The sequence below is a fragment of the Sebastes fasciatus genome, chromosome 18 (genome assembly GCF_043250625.1).
Source record: "Sebastes fasciatus isolate fSebFas1 chromosome 18, fSebFas1.pri, whole genome shotgun sequence".
Taxonomy (NCBI): Eukaryota; Metazoa; Chordata; class Actinopteri; order Perciformes; family Sebastidae; genus Sebastes; species Sebastes fasciatus.
This window is the reverse complement of record NC_133812.1, coordinates 13,298,677-13,325,001: the sequence shown is the minus strand read 5'-3', so window position 1 is coordinate 13,325,001 and position 26,325 is coordinate 13,298,677. Positions and strand designations below refer to the sequence as shown.

General features: G+C 40.4%; 2 protein-coding genes and 1 long non-coding RNA gene across 3 annotated transcripts in view; 1 reads left to right on the top strand and 2 right to left on the bottom strand.

The window, feature by feature from the left end:
* LOC141755780 (clathrin coat assembly protein AP180-like) overlaps positions 1 to 21,776 on the top strand; it is a 32,725-nt gene extending 10,949 nt beyond the window's left edge. The window contains exons 4-23 of the mRNA XM_074614977.1: positions 108 to 183; positions 1,548 to 1,650; positions 1,808 to 1,901; positions 2,006 to 2,117; positions 2,205 to 2,311; positions 2,954 to 2,995; positions 3,482 to 3,555; positions 3,766 to 3,771; positions 4,299 to 4,311; positions 4,411 to 4,541; positions 5,934 to 6,007; positions 6,148 to 6,162; positions 6,747 to 6,917; positions 8,631 to 8,732; positions 12,357 to 12,422; positions 16,097 to 16,183; positions 17,049 to 17,110; positions 18,159 to 18,236; positions 18,344 to 18,456; positions 20,291 to 21,776. Coding sequence (XP_074471078.1) covers positions 108 to 183; positions 1,548 to 1,650; positions 1,808 to 1,901; positions 2,006 to 2,117; positions 2,205 to 2,311; positions 2,954 to 2,995; positions 3,482 to 3,555; positions 3,766 to 3,771; positions 4,299 to 4,311; positions 4,411 to 4,541; positions 5,934 to 6,007; positions 6,148 to 6,162; positions 6,747 to 6,917; positions 8,631 to 8,732; positions 12,357 to 12,422; positions 16,097 to 16,183; positions 17,049 to 17,110; positions 18,159 to 18,236; positions 18,344 to 18,430 — 1,500 coding nt within the window. The 3' untranslated portion in view covers positions 18,431 to 18,456; positions 20,291 to 21,776. The remainder of the gene's footprint in view (positions 1 to 107; positions 184 to 1,547; positions 1,651 to 1,807; positions 1,902 to 2,005; positions 2,118 to 2,204; positions 2,312 to 2,953; positions 2,996 to 3,481; positions 3,556 to 3,765; positions 3,772 to 4,298; positions 4,312 to 4,410; positions 4,542 to 5,933; positions 6,008 to 6,147; positions 6,163 to 6,746; positions 6,918 to 8,630; positions 8,733 to 12,356; positions 12,423 to 16,096; positions 16,184 to 17,048; positions 17,111 to 18,158; positions 18,237 to 18,343; positions 18,457 to 20,290) is intronic.
* Positions 83 to 6,772, bottom strand: LOC141755781 (uncharacterized). The gene is made up of 4 exons (XR_012591329.1): positions 6,371 to 6,772; positions 5,874 to 6,040; positions 1,323 to 1,388; positions 83 to 204 (listed from the first exon to the last, which is right to left on the bottom strand). It is a non-coding gene; the product is annotated as an uncharacterized LOC141755781 (long non-coding RNA).
* On the bottom strand, positions 21,508 to 26,114 carry LOC141755775 (inactive serine protease 35-like). The gene is made up of 2 exons (XM_074614972.1): positions 25,912 to 26,114; positions 21,508 to 25,345 (listed from the first exon to the last, which is right to left on the bottom strand). The coding sequence occupies exon 2, from the start codon at positions 25,339 to 25,341 to the stop codon at positions 23,917 to 23,919; it is 1,425 nt and encodes a 474-aa protein (XP_074471073.1). The 5' UTR covers positions 25,342 to 25,345; positions 25,912 to 26,114; the 3' UTR covers positions 21,508 to 23,916.
* Positions 26,115 to 26,325: the final 211 nt, after the last annotated feature.

The following is a 26,325-nucleotide window of genomic DNA, read 5'->3' as shown; positions in this document are numbered from 1 at the left end:
TTATAATAACAAGTGTTTTGTTGTAGTGTTTACCTTTAACTTTCTTTCTTTCCTCCATTGCCTGTGATCGGTATAATGTTTATTGTGTTTCCCTTTCTCTTCCTCAGAGGTTCATTCAGTACTTGGCTTCCAGGACCTCCCTGTTCAACCTCAGCAACTTTATCGACAAAACCGGCTCTCACGGTAAGAACTATATCACAGTATCTGTGGCAAAAAAAAGAAACAGGACTAGATCAACACGAGAGCCATCTGGCAAATAAGTAGGAAGGACTGGATGTGATCACATACTGTATATGTGATTGTACACACACATGCACATTCACACATGCATGCAAACAGATGCTGCAATTTCTGTCTCATATTCATACATATTATTACTACAGGGGGGGGGGGGGGGGTACATTCTTAGTCAACACAGCCGTATTGGGTTGCTCTGTTTTTTTGTGCTTTTTTCTTTTTCAAATATATGAGAAAATTAATCTACAACCACAATGTAGATGTTAAAGAAAATAATGAAAGGCTTGGTTTATCCCAAAGATTATCATTTGTGTTTGAAATATTATCATGTCGGGGTGCCCTGATTGCTCACCTGGTAGAGCAAGTGCCCCATGTACTAAGGCTGAGTCCTTACCGCAATCTCGATCAATTACCTTGATCTTTATCAGTTACGTACTATTAAAAAAATCTTTAAAAAAAAAAAAATACATAAATATCGTCCATGTGGGATAAAAGAAGAAATTGGTACACAAGACAGCAGTGTGTATTTTCTCAGCATAATTTATCGATGTAATGGTTGTCACAAATCAAATCTGCAGTTCTTAATGGTTTCTGCTAAGTTTCACAAAATTTGGGATGCATTCGTAATATTACTTTTAAGCCCAGTTTTTAAGGCTCATTGTTTTTTATGGTTTTCTTTTGAAACAAAGAAACTGATTACTTGAAAGTAGATCTGCAACAATTAATCGATTAGTTGTCAACTATTAAATTAATCGCCAACTATTTTGATAATTGATTCATCAGTTTGAGCAATTTTTTAAGAAAAAAAAAAGTAAAAATTCTCTGATTCCAGCTTCTTAAATGTGAATGTTTTCTGGTTTCTTTACTCCTCTATGACAGTAAACTAAATATCTTTGAGTTGTGGACAAAACAAGACATTTGAGGACGTCATCTTGGACTTTGGGAAACACTGATCGACATTTTTCACCATTTTCCTACATTTTATAGACCAAACAACTAAACGATTAATCAAGAAACTAATCAACAGATTAATCTACGATGAAAATAATCGTTTCACCCTATGGTGTCAAAAAGTGTTACAATACCTGCTGCAAGAAGCCACTGTTCAGCCCAGTTTGTAGAAAACTTTTGTCCCATTTGGGCAAGGAAAGCTTAGGAGAAAGTGAGGAGAAAAATTAATTAATTATTTATAAATGAAAAACAACTTTTTAATATTGAAAATAAAAACCAATTGATTTGTAGATTATTTCTAAAAATTAAAAAAAATAAAAAAATAATGAACCCTGCCTGCTTTCTGACATCCTGTTTAGGCTACGACATGTCTACATTCATCAGACGATATGGCCGATACCTGAACGAAAAAGCCTTCGCCTACCGCCAGATGGCTTTTGATTTCACCAGAGTCAAGAAAGGGTGAGTCAACCATGTTCAGAGAGGCTGTGCTTGTAGGCCTTTGCTTCCTCATACCTCTACTTTCTACCGTCTAGACAGTCTAAGCTTCTTTTTTTTACATCTCCAATAGCTGTTCTCATCTCTGTGAAGCATCTAACGCTCTGTTGTATTCTCTCAGTGCTGAGGGCGTGATGAGGACCATGACCACTGAGAAGCTGTTGAAAGGCATGCCTGTTCTGCAGACTCAGATTGACACACTCCTGGAGTTCGATGTGAGTCAGACTTTGGCTCGATATCTGCACATTACCGAGCAGCAACACAGGACAGAGGGTTTCCCAGATCTTCCACTTTTCACATGCTCTCTTCCTCCTCTCAGATTCATCCCAAGGAGCTGAACAATGGGATCATCAATGCTGCGTTCCTGCTTCTCTTCAAGGATCTGGTCAAACTGTTCGCGTCCTACAACGACGGCGTCATCAACTTATTAGGTCGGTATATTTCACTTGGTACCTCATAGATGAAAACGTGCGCTGCAGAGAATCTGAACCTGAAAACCTTTTGATTCCCGTACGTAGAGAAATACTTCAAGATGAAGAAGGGTGACTGTAAGGAGGCCTTGGAGATCTACAAAAGGTTCCTGACCAGGGTGACAAAGATTGGGGAATTCCTGAAGCTGGCTGAGGTAAGAGGCAACCAATAGTCTTTAAAGCTGCAGAAGGTAACTTTGAGCATATAATAAAAATATTTATTTTTTTAACGGTCACTTTATCCTAAAAAAATCAGGTTCCTCTGCCTCCTTCTAGCACCTGAAAGAAAACAACCAATGAGAGCCAAGAAATCTCTACAGCAGCTGTCAATCACTGCTCGCGAAATTCGCAAACTCTGATCAAACTGTAAAACCAGGTAGCGCTGGTCAATTATGAATCAATATTCTGTTACTGTAATGCCTATTTCTCATATCAAATGTTTTCAGAAACATCTTGTAGTGTACTGTTTAGCTGTAAAATGAGAAAGTTGCTCCAACTGGTGGGCGGTGCTTGGTATCCTCAACTGATGTCAACATGGCTTTCAACTTTCTCATTTTACAGCTAAACGGTACACTACAAGATGTTTCTGAACATCCCTCTGGGTGTTGAAATCCTGCAAATGCCATAAGGAGCACAGGAGGACACAGAGGGACATTAGTTTTTCGGATTATCTGTCTCACGCACTACTGTCTGGATATAGTGACCGTTTTATAAAAACAACCTTTTATCATATTTGCTCAAAGTTACCGATATACGTCATGACAAAGCAGATTTTAAACTCTTTTTCCCTTTAACAGACAGTCGGAGTTGACAAAAACGACATTCCTGACATCAACTACGTAAGTTAAAACATGTCGTGGCTCTTATATATATATTTTTTTTCCTGGAAGGATTGCAAACCAAGAAAGTAATGCACATGAATACCACCCATCCCACCTCACGCACACACACCCACGACTCACCCACCCTAAATCTCCCCTCACCCCAGTGTCTCCACCCGGGGGTGGTAGTGGATCTAGCAGACTCAGACGACGAAGACTGTCCTTTTACACCTCTCGAGGACCCGGTAACAACAGAAACACAGGGTGCCCTGGCTGAGTGCCTGTTTGCAGGATGGAGTGTCGGCATGTTAATTGAATTTCAGACACACAAATCATGTGTGTGTGTGTGTTTATACATGAATGGGGGTATTGCAGTGAGATTTCCCAAAGCCCTGTCACTCTCAATTTGTACCACTTTTCTTGTACTTGCACAGCCTGACATTGCGATGTAGGAGACAACCGGAAAGGATTATTGATTACTCCACTTTCGATTTTTTTTGTCAGGCTCCCAGCAGTATCCTGGAGAGTCTGGAAACACACATGAACGGTCTGGAGGATGTGAAGGGTGGAAAGAAGGGGTAAGGCATTGTCAGTGTGAAGCCAGATTAGAAGAATTAGGAACAACAAAAGTAAAAGAAGTTGAGATCTGAGAAACTCCCTCTTTGTTTTTCCATGAATAACCAAGATAAATGTTGGTAGAAACAGGCCTTAACAAGTGCTATATTTCTATAATTTCCTTTAACCCTTCCTCTCTTTTATCCCCCTTTATGTTCATTTGGAATCACCAGTGAAGGGTGAGCATATACTGTATATTTTGTTTGGAGTTTACTAACCTCTTAGAAAACTGTGATTTATTTTACTGTCATTTCCCTCCCCACCAGGTTTACTTACACATTATTCACATGTGAATTACATTATGAAGGTGATCTATCCATGTGAATAGAAACACAGCTACACCACAACTAACTAGGTCATGTGAAAAATGATGTGATTACATGTGAGAAACACCTCATGTGTATTATCACATCCAGACATTGCAATGTGAATCAGTATATGACGTTTTTTTTTCCAAAGTTAAATGGTTTAGTTGCACAAAATTTAAAACGTTAGTTGACCAAATCAGAGTATTTTAAACATATTGCTTTGGAAATTAACTCTTCATATGATCACATATGATGCAATATGTCTTGCATATTTGTTCTTGAGGTTTATTTAACCTTTAAAAAATAGACCCACCCAATAATGTTCAGTCTGTGTCCAGGAGATTTGTCTATTTCAAGCAAAAGAACTAATAATTCCTTCTGCTCTTTCACTTTTTCAGGTCTCCAACAAAGGTGAGATGCAAAAGTCAAAACAGTCTATTTTCTCTTTTTTATTGAGCTCTTCCAGTCTGATGCACCACTGAAAACGGGGCTTCTCTGTCTATCCTTCAGGGGTCTCCGACGAACAACGTGTCTCCAACATCGACTCCGGCCAAATCTTCAAACGCTGTTCCCACACTGCAGCCTCCTCCTGGGGAGAGCGCCGCCGCCGCCGCCGCTGCTGCTGCTGAGCCAGTTGAAGAGTGAGTGTCTGTAAACTCTGTGACCTCCTCCTCTCTGCTCTGCCTTTCAATGATTCATTTGGCAATAAATGGCCCTTGCAACTTTTGTAAACCATGCTGAAGAGCTCATATTGCAGTGATTATTTGGACTTATTGCTGATAATGTATTTGATAAATGCAAAAAAGTTTCTGGATGTACCAATACTATTTTTAGCCACGGTAGCGTTGTGGCTCTAGGGATGGATGTCAGTCTGTTGGTCCTCCGCTTTGGTCCAGGCTGAAATAGCTCAACAACTGTTAAATGGGCATTATACATCCTACTGCCTTTGGTGATCCCAAGACTTTTCCTTGAGTGCAATGAGGTCGCCATTTTTGGTTTTGAGTGAAATATCTTGACAACTATTGGACTGATTGCCATGAAATTTACTACATTGATTTATGGTCCCTATAGAGGATGGATTGTAATCACATTGGTGACCCCTTAACCATCTATTGCCATCATCGTGTCAAAATTTGAATTTGTCCAATATTTTTATGTCATGTGTAACTCATGACATTCCCATCGGCCTCAGATGTAGTTTGTGCTGACACCCGGGCCACAGTTTGCCTTTCATAATGGCCATTTCATTTAATTATAAATGTCATTCATATTTATTTTAGACAGAAAAAGGTTAAGAAGCTTGTGCTCAATTGTAAATAATAATAATCTACGATTAAAAGCCGGTACTCTACTCTATTCATTTTTGGAGCCGTGCAAGTCACTGCATCTTCCACAACACTGTCCTGCAAATATTTCAGAATAACAGAAGTGTTTTAACAAATGAAGGAATTTTGTCCACAGAAAAAAAATGCTAGAGGGCTTTTATTTTGAAACAGAAACAGGAAGTATTGAGTTAAAAAAGATATTGACTTCATGTTTTCATATCTGTGACATGTTCTACAGATATAGACATTGAAACTGTAGTAATGTTTCTGGTATGATGTCAATATACAGTCTAAAGATCATTTTCACTGTCTATATATGCTTTGAACCGCGTGCGGCACGCAAAACAAATAAGCAAGACTCTAATCTCAAGAAGAGACGCAGCTGAGCCGTGGTGCTCACGCGGGCTGTGTGGCTTCTCTAACGTGTTAACATGGGCGCCAAAATAAAAAGCAAGAGGTTCTGCGACGCACGCGCTGCTCATGCGTTCTGCGTTTCTTGGGCGTAACTGCTTATTAGCAAATGTTAACATGTTAAAACATCTGTAAATACAGCCTCACTGCATGGCGGTAGACCTTTAGGCTTGTTTCAGGCTATCGCTGATAACAATATTTACTTCTTTCTGCAACAAGCAAATGTAGAATAATTACCTTCTGCAAAGGATGATGAACTGACTGTCGATCGCTCTCTGTTTCTGCCTCTTTCTCCAGTTCTTTGTTGGACCTGGATCCACTGTCCTCCTCGGGTCCCTCAGGACCATCAGCTGCCCCCACGTCTTGGGGAGGTAAGTCTCCCTCCTTCCTGTCAACTGGTTCATCTGAAAGAATCCAAATAATTAATCTGTTTTCTTTTAGTGAACTGTCAAAAACTGTTTCATCTTGGGCTTGAACTAACATGTATTTTCCTTGTTTTCTGCTTCCATAGATCTTCTTGGATCGGGTGAGTGTCACTCTTCACTTTACCTCCAGCCTCTAGTCTAGACTGGTGTAAACTGTAACTGTCTTAAATCATTCTCCAGGACACTTCAATGTCACTGACTTTCTTTCTAAACATACTCTTAATCTGAAATTGAGGTGACCTGGAAACAATGTCAGTGTTTTAATCCAAATCAAACATAGACTGTAATGTACAAATGTCATGTGGTTACCTCCCTGTTTGTCTCCTCAAGCTGTTCTCTTTAGTCTGAGTAGTGTCTTTGTTTCTCTCTGCCTTCTCTCTCCCTTCCCTCCACATACTCCATTGTCTGTTTTTGGTTTACAACGGGGGCTTTTTTGGTTGGTTGTTTTTTTTTATTTGTTGGTTATGACTGGATGGTGTTGGATAATTTAATTTGTTTTAAATTTGAATTTTGCTTTGCTTGGTCAACTCCAAAATTCCTTAACTGGCTATAATTTGAATTTGTTTTGGCTTGCTTTTGTTCACCGTTGTGACGGTGACTCAACTGGTTATTTTGGTTGCTCTTTTGGGGTTTGTTTTGGTACCTTTCTTTGGGGATTTCGAAAACACCCCATTGGTACTCGCAGAAATGGGCGATTCCTTGCTATCTGAACCCACCCTCACGGCAGAGCCCGCCCCCTCCTCTGCAGCAGCAACGCCCACTCCTGCAGCAGCAGAACCCGTGGTCTCTCTAGCTCCTCCCACTAGCACAGCAGCCGCCACTACCCCTGCCGCCGCCAATATGGATCTGTTGGGAGGTCAGTGGGCTTCCAGAAAATTCTCTACGAAAGAATCACTCTGGGAAGCTCAACCCTAAAACCATCACACAAATATGATCACACAAAGACGACTGCATGCTCAAACACACACAGTATGTAGACAGAACTATGCTGATTTATCACTGACACTGTCTGTATTCTGCTAACGGAGTTGCATCATCAAAAACAGCGATGCATTGATGCACACCACCATCATTTTCAGCTATCAACTGCCTAGTGTGCCTACAAAGGCATCCAATATTAAATAGATAAATAATTATGAAACAAAAATTGTGTAAATTGTAAAATAATTGAAGAACTCAATTCAATAGAAATGTCATTTAATTGACTTTATTGTTATTTCATCATTGACATTTTTATTTAAAAATGCCCCTTTTCAAAAGTCCGATTTATTTCCTAATGGCATTTCCCCAATGACCCATTTCAGTGTTGTTGTCAACAGTGCCGCCTCCTCACCTTTCAGCCAATCACATGTCTCCAGCCTCTACAACTAACTGCTAGCCCGTTAGCTCCTTTAGCGAGAGCAACAACAATGTCAACGTTATTCTGAATCAACAAACTAGAGGTTGCTGCTGTAAATAAACAATACAGAGACTTCTTTTTTTTGCAACCAGAGGAGTTGCCCCCTGCTGGCTATTAGAAAGAATGCAAGTTTAAGGCACTTCCGCATTGGCTTCACTTCTCAGTGGTTGTGAGTTTAAATTATTATTACTCAGCATCAAAGGGAAAAGATTGAACACAAATGTTGTGGCTGTTTGTCTTTTTGCTCAATGCTGTAGTTGTGTATCTTTCTTTGAAGAACATCTTTAAAATCAAAACACTGCAGAGGTAACTGGAAAACTAACAACTAGCTGCTCCTAACAATGGACCCATTTGGTTAAATTTGGTAGCAGTTGTTCAGCTTGCTTGCTTATAAGAGAGGCAGGGGTCTTGTGATTGGCTGAAAAGTTGAGAGAGCTGTGACTGGTGATAACACCGCTGTCATGAAAAGCGACATTATGAAATAAAATGTGACATGACATCAAAGTGTCATTGGGGAAAATTTCATCATGAAATAAAAAACAGACTTTAAAAAAATTCAACATAATTATTAATTTATTTAATATGATCACTTTGGGCCTCCATACAAATAGCATAATAATACACAGAAACACACAATCTAATTTTCTCTCTTGCACACACACAGATACAACATTCCTCCATATACTCACAGACATTTCTGCATTATGTGATTATGTACAGCCACACACTCACCTTGGGCTTGCACATAAACATACTGCCACAGTCATTCTCCGCATGTGTCTTGTTTGATAGGCCGACATGCTTTTCTGTGACATCAGTGAAAAGCAATTCTATCAAACCCTGTCACATGGCTACAGCTACAGATGGCAGCTGTAACACTTGTAGATTTCAGGCTTATTCTGTTCGTTGTGCAGTAGATTAACTTGCTGTAGTGCCTCCTGTCTGTATTCCCATTTGTCCATTCACCTGTCGGTCATTAATGTCCTGCTGCAAGCTGCCATGTTTTACAGATGAATACTGATGATGCTCATATAGCTTACCTTTATTTTCATGATGCTCTCTTTTCCTCCTGACGTTTCTTGACTCCTGATTTTCTCTTTTCATCTCTACTTCTTCGTCTCTGTCTCTCTGGGCGTCTCTGTCCTCTGCTGGGGTTTGTGTGAACCCCAGATGCCTTTGCAACACCTGCTGCTGCCACTGAGCCCTCTGCAGCAGCCGCTGAAGGTGGGGCCGCCGCCGCCACGTCCGCCCCTGCTGCCAACGCTGGAGCCGGTGGGTGACAGAAAGTTTGTCTGTGCTTGCGTCTGTTTGTGTGAGTGAGTTTGAGTCAGTGGTGGAAAGTACCTAAGTACATGTGTACTGTGAGTACACAAAGTACATACAACTGAATTAGCTCTACACTGCTGCTTTGGTATTATAGCATTACATCATGTTATGCATCCAACAAATGCATATTTAGGATCACTTTAGGGTCCTCGTTTTATAGCGAGTCAGCTGGAAAGATTTTTAAAAATCATTCTATAATTGGGGGCACATTTCACATCAACAAAAAAGTACAAAAGTAACGTGCTTTCTCAAAAAACAATCAGTGGTTTAAGTTAAAATATTCCTTCAGTGTAATATATACACTATATAAATGACATCCTGTAATGCTGGTCACATGGTTTTAGGACAAACCATTTTTTAGTTGCAGGGGGGTGAAGAGGAGCCGCTCCCTATGTAATTACTAAGTGCTCATTCTAAGCTAACGAAAACACAACAATTGTTAGTTTCAGGTGATTATACACTAATGAAAACATTATGAATATTATATTCCATTTCTGCCAATAAATCCCCTTGAATCCTGCGCACTGGTCCTTTAAGTACAGGATCTGAAAACTTTTTCCACCACTGGTTTGAGTGCCATCACCGTGAATGTAAAAGATTTGTGGTAAAGGTTTGTGTCGGTGTGTATGTGTGCCTTCCTGGTTGGTCTCAAGTTCAGAGTTTCATCTCAAGGCTTTGTGCAGGGACAGATTTTTTTGGTTCATTACTGCTGGTGTCTGGTCAGTACTATTGTTGTTACCATGGCGATGACGAGGACAATGCTCTTACTTGTCTCTTATCTTTTGGCATCGGCAGATTTGTGCATTTTCTGTTATGGAGAAGGTTGCCTGTGGCAGTTCTCTGGTTTTGGTTGTGGTTCGTTCCTCAAGTTTATATACCGTGAAGTTGTTTTATATTCACGTCATTTGTTCGTCATATGTTTCCATCACAGATGCTATTTTGAGTTGTTCCGACTGACAGCAGGAGTGTGTTGGAGCTCTGCACATTCTCTCCTATCATTCCTCTCTGATCCTTTTTCTCCTCAGCTTTCAGTATTTCCATCATCGTCACATAAAACGTATCTATTGTATGTTGTGTTAAACTCATTGACTAACATCCTCCCTTCCTATTCATGTGTTACATCTCATCCTCCACTCCTTCTCCAAAGACCCCTTTGCTCCTGCGGATGGTAGCCCCAACGCAGCACCTTCAGGTCTAGACCTTTTCAGCATGATGACAGTGGAGAATAATAACCCGGGTAGTTCGCTGGATGCCTGTTTTAGTTCTGTGGCGCCCCAGCCATCACCCTCCCCTTCCCCTTCACCGCTCTTCACCTCCGCATCCATCACCATCACCACCACCGCAACCATTTCAGCTCCCAACGCCGCCAACAACCCTGCGACTGACCTTTTCAGCGGTAAAGAGATGTGTGTGGTCCGGTATCAATCTTAAGAGGCTTGTGCTCTTACTCCTATTGATTAGCATCCTAATGATTTCCCCCATCTGATGCTGCTTGTCATCCTCTCCTCTCTTTTGTTCTTCCTTGGTATCATCAAGACTAATGTGCACATATTGAAGGCCTTTTTTTATCAGTCGGCTGCTGTGTGTGAGTCAGAGCATCCTCACCATTTTAAAGTGTTTTAATATTCCTGTCTGTGGGTGCGCATGTGTTTGTAGATCTCTTTGATTCCATGCCAGACACGAGCTTCACCAAAGCAGACCCCGCTCCCAGTGTTGACTTGTTTACAGCAGGTACCCCTATTGCACCTATATACTCCCGTGCACTCTCGCTCTCATATCCTGTCTTGCCGTGTCTGTTTTGTCCTTGGCTTTGATCAGGGAAGGAAAGGAAATGAGATTGCTCTCTTATGGGTCAGCTGGAAGCTCTTGAGCTGTCTGAAACGTTTACAACATCATTCTCACCTACTTTCCCATTCCAGCATGTACTGCGTGCACTGCAACTGCAATTGATAAATGTGCATCATGATGAATCACAGTCAATAGTTTGTATGTATTTGTGCGTGTGTTTGGGCTCTAAACACCATCTCCACCTTGCCCTCCCCAGCGGATGTGTTCAGCTCCCCTGCCCCCATCCTCTCCTCCGCACCCCCACCCAAAGTTGACACCGGGGCCATCATGAACCTGTTCGGTGGTGGGTAACTCACATGACTGCCTGCCCTTACGAAAAAGTAGGATACTTCAAGTTTATTTTATCAAGTAAACTGAAGTAAAGTTCAAGTGTATTTCCCAGCAATACTTTATGTAGTAAGTATACTAATATCAATGTACTAGTAGTGTACTACTTCAATACTTCTTGGGACTAAATTGGCCCACATTTTAGTTTATAAAAGTATACTTTTAAGCCTACTTTAAGTGTAAGAATTGTAAACTTTGAGAATACAACTAGTTTACATCTAAGGTGTATTTTGTACTGCAACTATACTATGAAGTGAACTATACTACAAGTGAACTTATAGCTATACTGCTAGTTTACTACAGTTATATACGTGTAGCCCACTATGAAAGTACACTTTCAAGTATACTATAAAGAGATATTTAGTATATACAGTATATATAATTATAAAGAGACTTGCTCCTTTTGTTATTTGACTTGATGTTTTGTGATGAGATTAAAAAAATAAAGAAAATTTGTTTTTCTTGCGTGCCTCCACGGTGAACGGAGAATGCAAAAACGTAGAAAATTCTTGATGAATTGAAGTAAATTCATATCAAAACATTCATTTACAAACTCTCACACACTCGAATAGGCTACTCTATCAAAAAGTATGTGTAAGCCAAGTATATTTAGACTTCCCTGTATACTTTTCAGTATGAGCCAAGTTTACTTAAGTATCATTTTTTTAAGCATATCTCAAATAAGTACATAAAAAGTAAACTGAAAGCATACTCTCTTATTTTAGGTTTAAAAGAAGTATACTAATAGCACACTTGAATAAACTTCTTTTTGGTAAGGGTGCCCTCACTCTGCTTCCCCTGTTCATGAATGCATCGTCAGAGAAGAGGAGTAGAATCTGGGAAACATCAAATTAAACAACTAATATTGATATTAGGTTTTATCAGTGTTCATAAATACTGGGTCTTTATTTTGGTTGCATATTGTACTTTTGTGTTGAAACTCATCGATATCTTGTAACAATGGGAATTATTTCTTTGTGGGTCGCAGATACCTGAGATGAACTTGATCACGTTGAAATAGTCAAATTATTTATGAACTGCAAGCTACGACTTCAGACTTTCAGGGTTTTTTACTTTCCTCTTTTTTCCTGGCCTCTTTGAAAAATGCACGTGGACGCTTTACCGCGACTGTCAAATGAGAATGGCACTATGCTGACGTGTGTATGTGTGTGTGTGAGTGTGTGTTTTCTAAAAGCAATGTTTCCTGGTTTATTTAAATATACATGTAATTGTGTGTTCAGCCTTCCTATCTAACTCTAAGCACTTTGTTTGGCATTACCAGCGTGAAGCCGAAGGCTGACTATTACCCCTTCTTTGCCCTTATGCTGCGATGGGAACGGCTCTACTTTGGCCTGGCATGGCATGGTTTGGTATATTTTGGGTTTGACCTGCCAGAATCCACAGGAGGAGACGCCACAGCCGTTGCTGCTCCTGCTGCCCCCGGCGCTGAGCTCATGTCAGGTAAAAACAAAAAATAAATTCAAATTTGAAATGTCAGTCTGCATGTATAATGTGTACAATGAGGGAACAAAACATGTTGCAGACATTTAACTATTTTTGCAGTGGTGGAATGTAACTAAGTACATTTACTAAAGTACTGTACTTAAGTACAAATTTTAGGTACTTGTACTTTACTTGAGTATGTTCTTTTTATGTTACTTTATATTTCTACTCCACTACATCTCAGAGGGAAATATTGTACTTTTTACCCTTTTAGTTAGTAGTTACTTTACAAATTAAGAATTTTGCATACAAAACATATGAGGAGTTTTTTAATGTATGATATTTTGTTATGAATTAACAGTATGTAAAGCTTTAAGTACAGCTGAAATGATTGATTGATTAATCGATTAGTCGGTTGACATGAAATTAATTGTCAATTATTCTGATCGTTTGAGTAATTTTTCATATAAAAACATTTCATGGTTCCAAATTTATAAATGTGAGGATTTACTGCTTTTATTATTTAATTTATTTTTTAATTTTTTAGATATTGAAGTTTGGACTGTTGGACAGTTGGACTAAACAAACATTGTGAAGGTGTCGCTTTTGGCTCTGGGTATTTGTGACGCCATTTCTCACTATTTTTACAAACCAAACAATCAATCGATTAATGGAGAAAATAATCAGCAGATTAATCCATACTGAAAATAATCATTAGCTAATAGTTCAAAATGAGCTCCACCTCAACCAACTACAACAGTAAAATCCTGCCTTTTCATTAATGCATGAGTAATAATAATCTAATGATAATAGTAGAACAGGGGACATTTCTCTGCATTGACTCCTTTTACTTTTAATACTTTAAGTACATTTTCCGGATTATACTTACATATTTTTACTTAAGTAACATTCTCAATGACTTTTACTTGTAGTCGAGTATTTTTACAGTGCTTACTTAAGTAGAGGATCTGAATACGTTCTCCACCACTGCATTTTTGTGAAATGTCTGCAACATATTGGTATTCCTTCTCACACTGTGCTGTGGTCATGGATGGATTACAGGAGCCTCTGGGCCAGAGCCTCTGTATGACGTGACTGTTGTTTCCTGTCAGAGATGCCCTGATTGTGTTTTTTGCTTCTCATTCTGAGAGTCTTTTTATATTGAGTATCTGTAAGCCAAATCCAGTATACAACTCCAATATTTGTTTTTGTTTTTTAGTTTCTTTGTACAGTATTCTGAGGCTACTGTGACATTTAATTAAAATACAGTCACATTAGTAAAGCTATTCAAAATCTATTTATTTAAGAAAATAGAACCTGTATCTCAGACTTTCTTTGATGGTTTCCTATATTTAGTGCTACTTCATCTCCAGTGTGAACTGAATACTGAAATTCAGTTGCAGTTTTTCAACCCAAAGCAGAACCTGAAAGCACTGGTTCACCTGCAAAATGTTGTTGAGACACAGCATTGTTTGTTGTCTTTCAGTCTGGGTGTCTTGCTCCAGCTGATTAAACTGTTATCAGGCCATTAAAAAGGCGTTATCGGTGATTATAAATCCCATAGATGTGGGTCAGTGTGGCTCTGCTACACCCAATAATAGGTTTTATCATCTATTATCATGGTCTATCACCGAAAGAAGGTATAAAAGAAGACGACAGCGACCTCTAGCGACCGTAGTAATTATGAGAGGAGTTGAAGCGGAAGTGAGGCACTGTGGTATAGACAATCCATATGGGGTGGAGGTCTTGGGCGATGACGCCGGGGTTCGCATCCCGACCGAAACCAACAACGTGTAGTTGTTGTTGAAAGTTTCACTTTCCCTTTGTATCGTATGCTATTTTAAGCCAAAACACAATATTTTTGTTGCCTAAACTTAAAGACGCCCTTTTTTGTGTTCAAAACATAACGTATCATTCAGTTTTACAACATGTTAGAACGTGTTAGAAAGTTTCACTTTCACTTTTAGAACGTAGTAGGCGTAGTAGGCCCCTAATGACCCACATCTATGGTGCTTATAGTGACTGGTAACGCCTATTTAATGGCCTGATAACAGTGCTGTGCTTGCTCCTATGCAGGAGGGGTGGGGGGCCTTTTACATGTATTTTTGCCTCTTAATCCATCCATGACTGTAGCTACTGTTAATTCATTAATAGGCTAATTGCATGACGCCTTATTGCCCTTATTATATTGTGTACTTTAGAGCCACTTTATTGCCATCTTCCTTTCAATCGTTTACAACAGTGGTAGCCTGCAAAATGTTTTGTGTTTTATCAATCAGTCACTGTTTCTATTAACTTTGGTAACGGTTAATGAAATAGTTTTCTGTTAGCTAATCTGCATTTCTTGCATTATTTGCTGATTATCACACTGAATACCAAATTGTTATTCGGTTAAAAGCTTGGGTGTGATTTTTTTTCGACTGCTTGTCATCGGTTCAAAGTCCTACAGATTCAAGCTATGTCCATATATGGTTATATATTGACGCCATCGTCGCATCACCTCATTTGCATAGTACTACTGTGGTTCATTAGTCTCAGGGGAATTCCTCCGATCTTTGCCACCTTTCACTGGCAACCGTGGTAACTGTTACCATGGCAACATGAACCCTGCTCACCTGGTTCCCAGTCATCTCCCGTCCTGTGCCATTGGTCTTCATGTTATATAACTGACGGTCTGCAATACTACTGCTTTAAGGCTTAACTCTTTCTTCCCCCTCTCTTTCTATCATTCATGCAATAAACTCTAATGGTTTCACTGTCACCCGCTCCTTTAAAACCTCATTGCATTTTCTCTCTCTCTCTCTTTCTCTGGCATCTGTGCTTTTTTACTTTCCTCTCCCTCTCTCTCTCTCTCTCTTTTTCTCTTTTCCTCACTCTCCCTCTCCATCTGGCTCTTGGGCTGGCTCATTGCTTGCTTCCTGCCATTTGATTGGGTGAGTTTCCTTGCTCTTTAACACGCTAATTTCCCACAGTGCACTGCTGCATTGCAGTGGTGAGGTGCAAGGCAAGCTCAGCTGCACTGTCCCCTCCACCACGAGATGCTTGACGGTTACAGAGAGTGTGTGTGAAGTAGCCGTATTATTTAGTGCTTCTTTAGCATTTAACCCGGCTTCATTGTAGCTGCAGTGCTTTTGCCTTCATCATAATTTCTGCAGCAATCACACACGTACAATAAAAGCCTCCGAATAATTAAAATTCCCCAACAAGCACTGGAAATGTACTCTTGACACTGTGCATGCTGTTATGACGGTATGATGCAGTAACATTTGTCACATACATGGTCACAAATTATGCTTTATATTCATCCCACATACATATTTTTAAAGTTGGACTAGTTCTTATTTCCTATGCCCATATTGCAAATTACCATAGTAGTAAGAAGCTGACCTGACAGATGTCTCCTGTATGTTACACACAGGCTGCACTAAATGACAAACCAGTTATCATCATCTTCATACACGAAGATGTTATTTACTTTCTTATTATTATACGATATTAACCGGCTCTCTAGCTCACATTCCAATGCCCCTCTCTCCTCCCTGTTGTCATGGAGACATCTATCGGTTGTCATGGTAATCCCCAGTAGTAAGGAGGACTGCTAGTGTGAGGACCGCTTGCATTGTAGGACGCTAATATCTCCCTCACTCTCCACTCCTTGTCTCCTTCTCCCTTCCCTTCCCTCCTTCCTGTAGTATTTGATGGACTAGGGGATGTAATGAAGCCCACTTTGACCCCTCAGACGGGGGATGTTGACACCTCCATGGCTAACATGGCGAGTAGTAAGTAGTCATTTAGATGTTGATTTAAATACTTTGGGAAATACGCTTATTTGCTGAGAGTTAGATGAGAAGATTGCTAGCTGTTTTCTCACTTCCCTCCGTTAGTGAGAAAACAGCTAGCCTGGTTCTGTCAACTGTGACAAAATCTGCCTACTAGCACATATAAAGCTCATTAATGAAAGAGGACCTATTATGCTCATTTTCAGCTGCATACTTGTATTTTGGGTTTCTACTAGAATATGTTTACATGCTTAAATGTTCAAAAAAACGTTTTATTACTGTGCTGCAGCACCTCTTTTCACTGTCACACGTCCTGACACGTCTGCTCCGATTGGTCAATCGACCCAAACTCTTCGGACTCCGCTCCAGCTCCGCTCTAACTATCTTTGTTTGAGGGTGTGACAAACAAGCTGCTGGGCAGGTACTATGCTAATGTGTTACTTGGTGACATCACCACGTTACAGAAGAAAAGGCAGAACTTGAAGCAAGGCGTTTCAGGCAGTTCAGGAGCAGCGTTACTATCTTTGGCGTGGACTTTGTAACTTTGCAGACCTTTAACATGCACAAAAAAACTATATAATACACTAAAGGAAAGGGAAAAGCACAAAACCATAATAGGTCCTCTTTAATACATTATATATTGCTTGTTTAATCAGTACAATAACCAAAATGTAAAGATGACAATTCACTATTTATGGCGTGGTATCGATCTTCTCATTAAAAAAAAAGCTAGTAAGGGTATTTCTAACTATTGTATTGATTCAGCTTTAGTAACCCCTTTATTCATCCTATGTGGTCATTATAATGTCAGTAAATGAAAACAGTAATTTTGCAGCTCCTCTCTCTCTTTCTGTCCTTCTCTCAGATCTCACAATGGGAACCCCAGCGGCATCTCAGGTAGCTCCCCCCTGTTGGGGTGCTCCCATGGTAAATGTTGTCTGTGTCTTATAGCATGGAGTGGAGCCGCATGGCAGCGACAGACAGGGCATAGCAGCATTCACGAGCATTGCCTTCATCAGGCTCTCCAGGTTCCAATCATAGACCATAGACCCAGGAAACTGAGAGGCGTGGCAGTGAAGAAAATTAACTATTCTTATAGCAACCTATAGCAAACTAGTTATTAAACTAAAGCTACTGGTGGTTATTTTATTTAAAAGAAGCTCTAACGGAGCACATGCACTGATAGTACATGTTTAGAAAATGGCCCAAATCAAAGGCTGCAATTTAAGCAGGTTTCAACACGCAGTAGTACTCTATGTATATTTCTGGAATATCTACTGGAGAGTGATGAAGTGGCAAACGATAGTGCCAAATTAAGAAGTTGTTGCTTGGAAACAGCTTCTTCTTCTTCTCTTAAGTTTATATTTTTCTTTTAGAGTCAAGTTCATAGCTGAACTCACACCTTCATCGACACATTTGCTTCTTTCTGGATATTTCCGTTGTCTTTTTGGCAACAACAGAAATGACAATCTCATCTGAAAGCTACCTGCAAAAAGCTTCCTCTCTGCTCTCTAAACTCTTGTGCATGTGTAAATCAAGGCCTACTAGGTTAAGTTAGGGCTCTTGTTGTGTTGTTTTTTTGTTGAGGTTTGACGTGTCAGTCCGTCTGTCTTCACTATCACTTAGAAATCCTTTACACATTGTGTCATTTATTTTGAAAGTTTTGTCTGTGCATTGGTTTGTGGTGTGTGTGTCTGTTTATGTAGTGTAGTAACATCCCAACTCCTCCTCTCCCTCCCCTTCACACCTTTAGACCGTACCCATGGGTGTTCCTCCTTTTATGGGGATTCACCCCAACTTCAGCATGGTAAGACCACCAGTCCAGTAATGGTCTAGTTAGTAATGTCCCTTAACCAGTCTGGACATTACTGGGCATTGAAGGACAATTACCCCTTTCGGTTGGCCTTCGCACCCACCCTGATGGACGACATTGTGTCTTACTGTCTCTTTTTCCTTCCGTCTGTCTCTGTGTAAGCCCGGGGCACAAGGAGCTCCCATGATGCCGATGGTGAGGCCAAGCTTCCCCTCCACCGGAGCAGCCCCCGGAGCACCGGTAACACGCTCACTCTTAAATGGATTATACACGCTCATGACAATTTCATACATAAGGGTTACAGCTGCTCTGACAAAAGGAGTTTAAGTGCTAAAATGTGTGTGCAGATGTCTCCTGGAGCAGCCCAGAGCCCCAGGAAGCCTCCGCCCCCGAGGAACGCTCTGGATGACCTCAACATTAAGGACTTCATGTAGACTGACTGACCTGTAAACCCCCCAAGGTATATAGAAACAGAAAATAGAGAGCTGCTACTTAAAGAATTGAGATGTATTTGTTTTCATGTCAAAGCAAAGGTTATGGAGCAGAATCCTCTGTTGCATCAGTGCTTTATTTTTTGTAGGTATAGCTACAAACAATGAATGAGAACATCCTGCAGTCTTGGCTAGCTAACAAGGTTAATGCGTCCTGAATGTGACTCTCCAAGAAGAATCTGAACTGTCACAAGATGATTTAAGCGTGTGACAATTCTCCTTTATTTCTTATGAAATACTGGATACTTTCACCTCTTCAGGCCTTTAAAAATACTACAAATGAGACAGTAGGAAAAAGTATTTTTTAGTTGAACTGCACACAACCCATGTCTGCACTAAAGACACAACTTGTGACAAGAGATCACAAGTAGACATCATCTTGTTTTAATGGGGAACTTATAAAGGTCATAAGGAGTACTACTCCACCTGTGAAAACAGTTGTATAATGTATTCTGTGGCTCTGGAGGGAGCTTTGTCAGGTCTGAGAGGATAATCATAGCGCTGTCATCTGGGTTATCTCGGCTTGGCCTCGGAGACTACAGATTTATAACAAGAAGCTGGCGTTGCAAACTAGAGGTGTGGAAAGATGTGAATTTACCAGGCTGGGAGATTCCAATGAAAAGATACGATTGATTGTATTACAGGAAATATAAGATCCAGCTTCATCATAGACTGAATTGAACGTAGTCACTGTGATGTCACCCATTGGTTTGTGGATTACGATCTTGAAACCTTGAGTTCGGCATTTTGGTCATCGCCATCTTATTTTTTTGTAACCAGAAATGACACAAGAGGGTGGCGCTAAGTACAACCCAATGCTGACCTTTTTAGGCGACCAAGATGTTACAATTAACTTTCATGAACTGAAAATACACTGTGAAAGTATTAAACGGGCTAAATGCATGATTGGGAGCATATTTATCTCCTCCGCATGGCTCTTAACATGGCGACAGCTGACTTGGTGGCTCGTAGCTAATGGTGCTAACAGTGCTAACAGTATAAACAAAGGCAACACTGCTGACAGAGCTAACAGTGGGGGGAACTGGAGGGTAAAAGCAAGCATGGCACTAAAAGCAAGCGTGGCCGGCCCGGCTATATCAACAAAGCATGGAGAAACTCAGATTACAACACACACGGAGAGTGACTTCATTCTCTGCGAAGCTAGACTCCACTATATATTTACATAGCAAATAGTTGTTTGATGCTATATTAATGCTCTGAATATCATATAAAGCCCCTTTAAAGTTCTAAGACAAGGCAAGACAACTCACAGACAGCGCCGTGGTAGCGGCCACGGCCACGCCCTAAAGCATCCCCTGCTTTATGGTCTATTTGACTCTAAATGGGACCATAATTTACTAAATGAACATCATGCTGTATTGAAGAAGACTTTAAACTAGAGATTGAGACCATAAACTCATGTTTACAATGTTTACTGAGGTAATAAATCAAGTGAGAAGTAGGGTCATATTCTCATAGACTTCTATACAATCAGACTTCTTTTTGTCGCCCCCTGTTGGCTATTAGAAAGAATACAAGTTTAAGGCACTTCAGTATTGGCTTCACTTTTCAGAACCCACACTACTGACTAAAAGTCAGGATATCTCTCGTCACCATTCCTTCTATCTCTTACATGTGCCAGGAATCTGACTTGGTGCTGCCAGTCTGAACATAGTTTTTGTCTCCACGTTTCTGAATCTCCTTCTCCGTGTGTCTTATCAGAGCACACATAATTAGATTTCACCTATTTCTATCGAGAGCACTTGTTTTAATCAAGCCTCCTTTTCTCTCCCTCGTCTGTAGGTTTGTCATTGTGTCTGGAACTCTGTGGATGTGGATGTCTGCACTTCCCCCACTGCCTTCCCCTCAGTCATGCCCCTGCCCCTTCAGCCAACCAGCCATTACATCTACGATCTTTGCCCTCTGACCTCCTACCAGCCGCGACCCCTATAAAAAAAAAACCTGCCCTCCTTATCTAATGTTGTAGCACAACTGTGAATGTGAACCCTAGATACAGAAAAACAAAACTCTGTTTATGTGTGTGTGGGTGTGCGTGTAATTCAGTGTTAACCTTTACTTAATATACTATGGAAAAATGAACAAAAAAAAATAATAATTGTGTATTTAGATTCATTCTGGATTTCCGCATATCAGCTGACTTGGAATGGTGGATAAATGTTGGTTTCTTTGCGCATCTCCCAGACGAGGACTGTGTTGTTAAATGTGGACTGTGTTCGGTGTATGTAACTTCACTGGCCAACCCCCACTCCTCTACCCCTGTTGTCCAAACTAATACTGAGCTATGTTTATGTCATTAAAAACTTGGTTGTACCTATATCTGCTTGGCCGTCCATCCTCCCACATGTCTACTTTCAAGTTTTTGGGAGAATTCAAAATATACCTGAAAACAACTTGCACTGCAAATCTGGACTTATCACAAATTGTGTTCAGCTTTTTTCTTTTTTCTTTTTCAAGATCGTATGAAACATGCAAAAAATTTGTGAACTGTGTTCAAATTGACATATGCATTTTAGACTATTTTAAATGATAGATTCTACATATTTTCTTTAATCTTTATTTTGAGAGAAAAAAATGTATCATATATTTTTAGTTACGTCAAATGATATGGTTGAAAATAAGGCAAGTAGACTTAAAAAAAAAATTCCCGCCTTCTTTGTACATACCTCTCAATCTGTAATTAGAGGCAGTATTGAATGGAAACTTTGCCCCGAGTGTTTACTGTTGCGCCCTCAGCTGGTGTGGAGTGGTACTGCATCGTAGCATGCGACACAGGTCAATCTGGGATGCATTCTAATACTCTCAGAGAGCTCCTTTCCTTGTCCCGGTCTCCACACAAGATGACTGGAAATCAAAAGGGACAAGGAAGCATTTGTGTATGTGATTGGGATGTGGCCTCAGTCTTCTTTGAGTGACGTCAGCAGCGGTCGGTACATTTGGTCACGTGCCGCCGCTGGAAGTCTCAAGGACTCTCACTGTAAAGCACTCAAGTATACGCTGGATGTTCTGTGTGTTGTTTATTTCCAAAAGTGACTGTAACTTAATCCATTGTGGCATTAACAAAGTGTTGAAAGAAAAATAAAGATGACTATGACACATAAAAAAAACAAAAAGAATGTGGATACATGATGTTTGCTAAGTATTCAAATGAAGGCTGTGTTGTTTTTTTTTTTTTGGAGGTTATTATGGATGGCATCGTTCTTTCTCCCTCACCCCCACCTGCATGTGAGTCCAAATGAGATGCAATAAAAGACAAATACACTGATCCAAACTACCGTCACGACTCATCACTTATCTCTGTTCTGCTTTTGTTTTTGTCTTTTATTTGTTATCGGCATGAATTCTTTGGTTTGACAAAAAAAATGTGTTTGTGGCATGAACATTTCTGTTCAATAACAGACAAAAAAAGTACAATACAAGATATTTGAAACATCAGGAAATACATATGTTGTGTAGACCCTTTAACATGAAGTGAAATGAGGACCAACAGGTTTTACTTACTTACTAAACAAAAGTAAACAAAGCAAAATGTTTACATTGTGGGAAACATAGGATTTTCCTTTACATAATTACAGTTTCAAAGTGACATAAGTTAGGTGTTTCAGAGAGAAACAAATGTTGTGCTCAGAAAAAGGTAACAATGAATTTCTCTCACAAACTGAAGAACCAAACTAATACAATACAAATACTTTGTCATGTTTTAGCCCTTTTTGACTCCTACAGACTCTAAATGAACTGATAAATGGCTGAATAGGCCACAGATCCAGAACCAGAGACATGTACAGCATTCCTGGATTATAGATGTGCCTGACTCTGTCACTGAAGAGGTGAGCTGGTCTCAGATCAGCATTCCTGGGCCGGTATGTATAAAGCTGCTCAGGTCCACCTACAGAAATGTCTGGGCCACTGAGAAGGTCCAGTGAATGGCCCCTCCCCAAATCTGCTTTATAAATTAGCTAATAGTTCAGATTAGTAAATTTCTCAGGTGACCGGCCGTGACGTGTTTTTTTTGTTGTTGTTTTTCGCAACGCGTTGTGTACAAATTTTTAAAAGTAGGACTCATACCATTTTCAGAAGAAGGGGTTTTCATTATGAAACAGGCTAAATTAAAGCAATAAAAAATTATATTTTTGTTGTAATGTTGAATATTTTGGTTCAGAATCAAATTTGTTTTTCATTGCTTGTATATTTTTGCCCTTTTTACCCCCGTATGAGTGGCCCTGAAGCTGTTCAGAGTTAAATTTTGGTCTGAAATTTGTCAAAAATGACATAGGCTACAGTAATTCAGCTCTTACTTCTTACAGTTAAGAATAAGTGTCATGCATAAACAATATTAAGTGTTAAGACTTGGTCCCGGTTCTCCAGAGGTCCCTGCTACATTAGTTAGGAGTGACCAGCAGAGGCAGTGGCTACACACTTTCCATATTTTGGAAATGTATGGTGATAAATTAATAAAAGATGCATTTGTCCTAATAGCCAGTACTCTCATACAACATGAAAAAACTTGTGATATGATGGTGAAAATGTGCTGTTTGATTTGGGGAAAAATAAACAATTAAATATGTACTTAAAGGTCTTATTGATTTTTATGTTGACAAATATAAAAAAAACAAAAAAAAAACATCCACGGAACCTTTAGAAAGGTGCCGAATAAAAGTAGGGCTTTTCCTGAAAATTATTATGATTGTGAATTAATCATTTTTAAAAATTTGGCAGGTCCAAAATGAATGTTTTGTTTATCTCTGTGGAGGATGATGTTCGATTCTCACTTCTAACAAGGCTTGTGAGTCAACAGTAAAACAAAGTTGGTATCACGTGGTATCTCTGGGTCGTCAAGTTAGTAAGGAAAAAACAGATAAATGGCTGAAATTGACGGTAAGTGTCTGGCAACGGCCTGTTGTGACGTAAATGCAATGGAACGAGGGAGAGAGCATTCAACATCTAGTGGCTGAATGTTATCAATGTTATCAATAGCACCTTTAATTCACATAAAAACTTTTTTTATGGGACCTCCACAGATATAGTACATATTAATATTGCCATTATAGCTGTTGGGGAAATATCTTCTATAAGCTTTAAGCTGCAATGCAGCCATGACCCATAACATAACCTAACATAACCTTTGGAGGCGTGCTATTGGCTGTTTAAGTGCTTGAGGAAGTGCATTTTGGGTAGACATGATTGTAGTACTTAATTGACAACACTGCAGTCTGCATTTAGGATTCACTAAAAGTTAGATTCTTTGTACAAAGCTTGTAAGTCCTACTTTTTACTGAAATAAATTCAACTCATAAGTCAAAGTTAAGGACCATTCAAAAGACTTTTTAAAAAAGTATTATACACACAGGCCCAGATCTTTGAGTCTCCTTGTAAGTGTCAACAGGTATTTTTCTACATCCATCGCTTTACAGTCAAACCTCTTTACAGAGACTTGGATCTCCGTGGATCCAGTGACAGATCTGGGCATATTTGGGTGGAGTAATCCGCACTGCAACATTAAAGTCCCTCTGCTCACCTCCCTCCACCTCCACCCACTGATGGCCTGAAAACACCCCAATCACCCTCCGCCTCCACTTCCCTTTCCTGTCTGCGTCTCCCACTCCCTGTCTCAGACGAACGTAAACACCTGCACCCGTGGCGCCCGGCTGCGCGTCGCAGTGCTGGTACATCAAATCGTCAGACTCGTTTGTCACCGAACAAAACCGGTAAACCACCTTCTCGTTTCCGCGCCCGTCCAGCAGGCTTTTGTCAGAGTCATAGCCTGAGAAGTGGATCCGTGCCAGGGGGGCGGAGGAGGGCGCCACTCCCAGCTCCATGTACTTTTGTTTGAGGGGTCGTTTCAGCTCCAGGAGGGCGTAATCGTAGTCGGGGGACACTGAGCTGGTGGAGCTCTTGGTTTGGATCCATCCTTGAGGGATTCTAGTTTGTTTGACTCGTGTCCAACGAAAGACGGGTTGCTTCCTGGGTTCAGCACTACGTCGTATACGGCTGAGACTTCTTTGTTTCCCTCCTCCTCCTCTCTCTAACTCACCTATATTCCCATAATCAGCTACACCCTCTTTTCTTCCTCTGCGCCTCCTGCCTTTGCCTCCTTTTCTCCCTCGAATTACATCTCCATCTATACTATTCTGCTCCTCACCTTCCTCCATGATCTGCTCCTCACCTTTCTCCCTGTCTCCTTTCCTCCCACCCCTCTGCCACCCTCCTCTCCTCCTGCCCCCTCTTCTTTTAGTCTTGAGCTGCAACACCCCTACTCTCAGCCTTCTGGCACTCTCCAGGTAGTCCCTCCCATCATGGATGCAGTGTGCCGCTGTTAGCACGTGTTTCTGAGATACTAGGACTCCAGAGCAGCCGGAGGAGAGACGAACAGCGGTGGAGAAAGGATAGTTGGTGACGAAATGCGAATCTGAGATCACAAAGCGTCCATCTGCTCCGTAAACCTGTCGTTTTCGGCGGGTGCGAGCCGGTGAGTGGGTTGGTGTTCCCGCAGACGTCTTGTTGAAACCCTGCAAACTGATATCTGTATGCGTGCGAGTACCATTCTCATACATTGTCTCATATCCCAGAATCCTCTCTTGCTCAGTGTGGTCAATAAGTGGGAGGCTGCTTTGACACTCGATTCCGCAGAGTGTCTTTGTCCCTCCTCTCTCTTCTTCATCCTCCTCCTGCCCTCTGAACAAAGGCGTGTTTAGGGGCTCGGTGTGTGTGTCCAGCAGCACCGGGAGGCTCTGTCTGGTCCACCTGTGAGCCTCGCTGTTCTCATCTTTACCAAAAACTCCAGAAACTGTCAGGGCTGCTGCACAGAGCAGCAGACACAGGAAGTGATTGAGTCCCATCCCACTGAAAAGAAACCAAGGTGTTAGAGAGAAATACCATGGATCCAAACCTCTTAACGTATATTAACTTTTAATCAGCCCAAGAGAAAAATCCTATGCATGTTGTCACAGCTCATACTAGTAGCACTGATGTTGCTTTTATATGTTATATGGCCAGCAGAGGGCACACAAGCTCAATTTCGGAACAATACACCACTCAGCAGCAAAGTGGAACTGTGATATCTTATTTTAAATTAACTGCAACAGAGTATACATAATTCAATATGAAGATAATGCTATCGCTTTTACATGGAACATATATTTAGTGACACAAAAACATTTTTGACATAACTATTTTCTGATATTAATAAAGTTTAGAAGTCTGATATTATTCTATTAGCTTATTCAAAGAGTTATACTATATTATGCATCTTAGAAAAGAAGTAAGCCAGTCTGAAACCCAAGATAATTAGGAAACAGTAGTGGTAAAAATCGAAAAGAAGAAACAGAGAAAACATAGCTTTTATTAACAATATTAAGAGGATTGATGGTGATTTTATTTTGAAAAGATTATCAAGAAACCATTCCTACCTGCAAAAAAAACACCCCCAAATCGTCCAGTGAATGTTCTCCGTCTCAGCAATAAAAAATCCTCTCCATCCAAACGGTTTCCAGCTGACTGACTTCCATCATTTACTGGGTTAAAAAAAGGACTGGAGCGTGAGGAGAAGCTGTGTGCAAGAAGATCCTCATAGAAATCTACATCCCACTCTGATGCAGAAAAAAAAAAGCGAACAGGCAGAAAGGGGGGAGTCAGCCAGGAGGGGGCAAGCATGAATGAAGGTTTTGAACATGTGATGACATGACATTCTGGGTCAGGAGTTGAGCCGTGTGGAGAGGATTTGGGGTATTTTTCTCAGATTCTGCAAATATTTTGACTACATCGGAAATACGCACAGAACAGTGATGCTTTCAATAGAAGGAAATTAATATAGATGTAAAGCT

What these genes read in the sequence shown, in the direction of transcription:
- LOC141755775 (XM_074614972.1), bottom strand. Translation starts at nt 25,341, where the DNA reads ATGGGACTCAATCACTTCCTGTGTCTGCTGCTCTGTGCAGCAGCCCTG.